This window comes from Bison bison, unplaced genomic scaffold (assembly GCF_000754665.1).
Source record: "Bison bison bison isolate TAMUID 2011002044 unplaced genomic scaffold, Bison_UMD1.0 scf7180017864309, whole genome shotgun sequence".
Classification (NCBI taxonomy): domain Eukaryota; kingdom Metazoa; phylum Chordata; class Mammalia; order Artiodactyla; family Bovidae; genus Bison; species Bison bison.
This window is the reverse complement of record NW_011494881.1, coordinates 7,514,611-7,519,480: the sequence shown is the minus strand read 5'-3', so window position 1 is coordinate 7,519,480 and position 4,870 is coordinate 7,514,611. Positions and strand designations below refer to the sequence as shown.

Here is a 4,870-nt window from a genome sequence, read left to right as displayed (position 1 = left end):
TTACTTAGAATAGATAGAATTAAGTAAGAATTAATGTTGGCTGTTAATAAGCCTGAGTAGTTTTCAGAATATAAATGTTATAAAGGAAGCTAACATTTTTTGAATATTTGCCCAGGCAGTAAGGTAAATAAATACTTTCATGTTTTATTTTACCTATCTCGCAATAACCTTAGGAGACAGGGATTACTATTTAGCAATGGTTTATAAATAAGGAAACTCAGGCTCAGAGAGGATTAACTAAGTATGATACCCAGGATTACTCAGTTAGTAAGTGGTAGAAGCATGGAATTTCAAATCCAGGTCTTTTGGACTCCATTAGGTTTCCCTTATAAGTAATATATTCTTCACAGTGTTATAAGGGTAATAGAATTAATATATCCACAAAAGTTTATAGTATATTATCATTGAAATTTAATGCTCCTAGCTAGGATCTTCCGTTTTCTTCTTTTCTCCTATTGTTTACTCTACTAGTTGAATGCTGATTTGAGAATCTGATCAGAGATATATTTGAATGTAAGCAATTGAGGGAGCTAAACTCTTTTCAGAAATCTTAAGGCCACTTGATATATGTGAGTAATTAAGGTTATATCTAAGTGCTTCTAATGAGATTTTCAGATCAGAAATATAAAACAATTAGTAAGAAACCAATTAAATGCATTTAATCCCTACTCCCACTCCCAGATCTCAAGAGAGTCACCATTTGTTACTCTGGGGAAGCGTCTCAGTGAATAAACACGATCAAATCCAGATTATAAGAATACACTTGAAATGGTTGATCTTTCTATTAATGCCAGGAGCCCAAGTCATCCTGTACTCTGTAAATATGGCCTTCTGGTTCTTTTGGCTGATCTGCCTCTCAGGACCCTAGGTATGAGTGATCTCTAGGCTTTGCTTACCTTTTCTTGTCATCTGCATGTGGAACTAGAAATATTTGGTTTTGAATTTTTAAGTAGAGGATGATTGGAATGGGACTTTACAGGTAATGAAGAATATTGGCAAGAGCTTTGCTTACTATTACTGTGTACAACTTTGATGAGGATATTTAATAAAGAGAATTAATATTACCCGTTACTTGGGTATGAGCTGACCACATGCCTTCTCTTGTGAACCTCCAATCTGTTGACTCTACTTATGCTTCTCTTTCTATTTCTTTTCACATTCCCTCTGTGAATAGCTAGAAATGGGAACCAGATGAACAGTTCTTTTTGTAAGTAATCTTGTCAATTAAGACAGCTTATGACTGGCTCTCTTTATTTATTTCAGTGAACAGCCTATCCCGCTCCAAGTATTGTTAAGCCAGGAGGCCCAACTGGAACCCTACACAAATACGGAGTTTGGGGCCAGTACTTTCATTTACTCACCTGCTTCCTGCCATGAGCCACACTCACCATTATTCCCAGAGTCATCCGCCCTGTCTGCTCCACAGCACAATTCCCCCAGTGGGTCTGCCTCGAACCTTCTTACTTCTGTTGAGGTGGACAGTATTGACCCCTCTGTGTTCCACAGGCAGGGCTTACCTAAAACACCAGGGAGACCTGAGAAGAGTTCTCATCATGGTTGGGAATCAGAGGATGAGCTGCAAAGCTGCAGGGGTGAAAGCAGCAGCTGCGCCAGGTCCCCCCAACGAGAAGGAAGAGACACTGATCGAGAACAGCTATTCCGAGAAAAGAGGGATCCTGCTGACTCGTCCCAGATGATGCCTTGGCCACAGCCAATTGGAATAATAGCCACCTCTGAGAGAGGAGAGGCACACAGTCTAGGCTGTGGTCCTTCAAATTCAGCAGCTCAGCCTAGCCTTTCTCTGTACAGGGCCTGCCACCCCGTAAAACCTGCTCCTTCCTCATCTGTGCTTCACTCCTCTAATACTGTACAGAAAACTAACCAATGCCTCCAAACCCAAAACTTCAAAATTCCATTGACTTCAAATATGGATCGAGGCAGCGAGGAGCCCTCTATGCCAGAGTTTCCTACCACCAAGGGGCTTGTCCGCTCTTTGGCAGAGCAGTTCCAGAGGATGCACGGAGCCTGCACCAGGGATGGTACAGGTGCCCAGGATAGAAGTTTGCCAAACAGTCTAAGGAAGGACTCTCCACCTTCCGACTGTAAGCCTCCTTTCCAACAGAGTCAAGGGAAAGGCCACTGGTCTTGGGCAAAACAACAACCCTCTTTGGATGGTAGGAACAAACTGCCTTCCTGGGAAGAGCCTGCTAATCATCCTTCTCTTGCCACGAACTCTGGGCCGCCTAATGGTGAAGCTTCTAGGGGAGGACAGCCCAGGTTGGCAGAGTCAGGTATTTACCACGGGAAACCGTCTCAAGTGAGAGATGCTGGGCCTAAGGAGCTGGGCAGCAGTGTCGACTCGGGGACTTCCTTGCCTTTGGATTCTTGGGTGAATGTCACAAGGCTCTGTGATTCTCAGCTTAAACATGGGGTCCCTGGGCCAGGAATGAAGTCCTCCCCTCATGATTCCCATACCTGTGTAACCTATCCAGAAAGAAACCACATCATTTTGCATCCACATTGGAACCAGGACACAGAGCAGGAGACCTCAGAATTGGAGTCTCTCTACCAAGCCAGTCTTCAGGTTTCCCAATCTGGCTGTTCTGGATGTGGGCAGCAGGAAGTAGCCTGGAACCCTCTGAGCCAAACAGGTAAGAATGCAACCAGGGGCAGGAGGTGTGGGGGACACAGAAAAGCTGAAGGCAGGAGGATAAGATCAGAAGGGGGGATGGTGTTCTATCTAAATAATATCCTCAGCTTAGGTGGCAGCAGCAGAATTTCTGACTTTATAACGACTTCATGATAAGAGCTAGACATTTTCCTGGCTAGAGAAGAGAATGGGGGCAGAATCATCACTCACAGGCTAGTTCCCTCCTTCTAAAGAAAGAGACCAATGACTGTATGTCCAGGGCGGCTGCACCATATATGCTAAGGAGTGGTTCTTGGGCCTTTGAGAGTGATTCAGCACGAGACAGGGGAGGCTGAGTGGGTAAGTCATCCTTCAGTGGCTTAGGAACTGAACTGATGGCAAGATCCAGCTTGCCACAAGGATGTCCACACTGAGCCACGTCTCCAGTGTAGCATTTCCAGATTGTACTGAACCAGTTATATCAAGACCTTCCCTCATCCATTCTGGAACTACCAGGTTTAGAATTTTCAAGGAGGTAAGCTTGTAGGGTACCTGTTTACTGACTCTTTGTGAGATTATATTGTGTGAAGAGTGAAGTCTAATGTTAAATGCAAAGCATGCACATAGTTCTATAAACTGAAGACATAAAGGATATTTATAATTCAGGATTGATGTACTTAAGAACTCCAAAGCCTGAACTATCATCCTGTCTCCATCATTAACTGTCAGTATAAATTTGGATAAGTCATTTAATATCTAAGATTTTACCTATAAGAAAATTGGTTCAGTGATTTTCTTTTAAAGATACTTTGCAACTCTTAAAATGATACGTATGATTCTGTGAAATTGATTTAGAGAAATGTATCTTCAGTTCAGGTGGTATAGATTCTTTGCATGCTGCCAACCAACATTTAATTACAGCCAAACAAGTGTTTATTCAGAATCTTCTATGTTTCCAGTAGTGTCAGAGTGGGGGTCACCACATAAATATAAGATTTGATATTAAAATATGTTTTTCTTAGGATCTTCACTCTAGACTTTGCAATAACATTTTTATGATCCTTAGATATATAGGACAGAGCAGTATGGGAAGATTCTAAAGAAAAAGGAAAAGTTGGAGTTTGCCTCAGTTAGATCCTGTCTAATGTAACAGAGAAAGAATATACAAATGTGAAGTGTTTTAAGAATAAGAAACACATATAAAAAATACAATGTGACTAAAATTGAACTAAGCAATTGAATGTCAAACATTATAGTACAAACAAAACAAAAAGTCCATATGTTAACCCAAACAGTGGGCTTCCCAGGTAGCGCTAGTGGTAAAGAACCCTCCTGCCAAGGCAGGAGATGTAAGGGACATGGGTTCAATCCCTGGGTCAGGAAGATCCCCTGGAAGAGGGCATGGCAACCCACTCCAGTATTCTTACGTGGAGAATCTCATGAACAGAGGAGACTGGCCGGCTACAGTCTGTAGAGTTGCAAAGAGTTGGACACACTGAAGCGACAATTTTTTTTTACTATAGATACTTTTGAAAATATATATAAAGTCTTTTTCAAAAGTATCTATAGTAAAAAAAAAAAATTGGACACACTGAAGCGACAATTTTTTTTTTACTATAGATACTTTTGAAAATATATATAAAGTCTTTTTCAAAACTATCTATAGTAAAAAAAAAAAAATTGTTGCTATTTGGGGTGCATGCTAAGTCACTTCAGTGTGTCCAACTCTTTGCAACTCTACAGGCTGGATCATGGAAAAAGCAAGAGAGTTCCAGAAAAACATCTATTTCTGCTTTATTGACCATGCCAAAGCCTCTGACTGTGTGGATCACAATAAACTGTGGAAAGTTCTGAAAGAGATGGGAATACCAGACCACCTGACCTACCTCTTGAGAAACCTACATGCAGGTCAGGAAGCAACAGTTAGAACTGGACACGGAACAACAGACTGGTTCCAAATAGGAAAAGGAGTACGTCAAGGCTGTATATCATCACCCTGCTTATTTAACTTAAATGCAGAGTACATCATGAGAAACGCTGGGCTGGAAGAAGCACAAGATGGGAATCAAGACTGCCAGGAGAAATATCAATAACCTCAGATATGCAGATGACAACACCTTTAAGGCAGAAAGTGAAGAGGAACTAAAAAGCTTCTTGATGGAAGTGAAAGAGGATAGTGAAAAAGTTGGCTTAAAGCTCAGCATTCAGAAAACGAAGATCATGGCATCTGGTCCCATCACT

At 41.5% G+C, this 4,870-nt stretch overlaps 1 protein-coding gene across 19 annotated transcripts in view; it reads left to right on the top strand.

The window, feature by feature from the left end:
- Positions 1-4,870, top strand: part of USP54 (ubiquitin specific peptidase 54) — a 133,762-nt gene that overhangs the window by 109,232 nt on the left and 19,660 nt on the right. For 18 of the 19 annotated variants that reach the window (XM_010852310.1, XM_010852293.1, XM_010852303.1 and 15 more), the window contains one exon: positions 1,264-2,651. In XM_010852310.1, coding sequence (XP_010850612.1) covers positions 1,264-2,651 — 1,388 coding nt within the window. The remainder of the gene's footprint in view (positions 1-1,263; positions 2,652-4,870) is intronic. The other variant, XM_010852312.1, reaches the window with a different exon arrangement.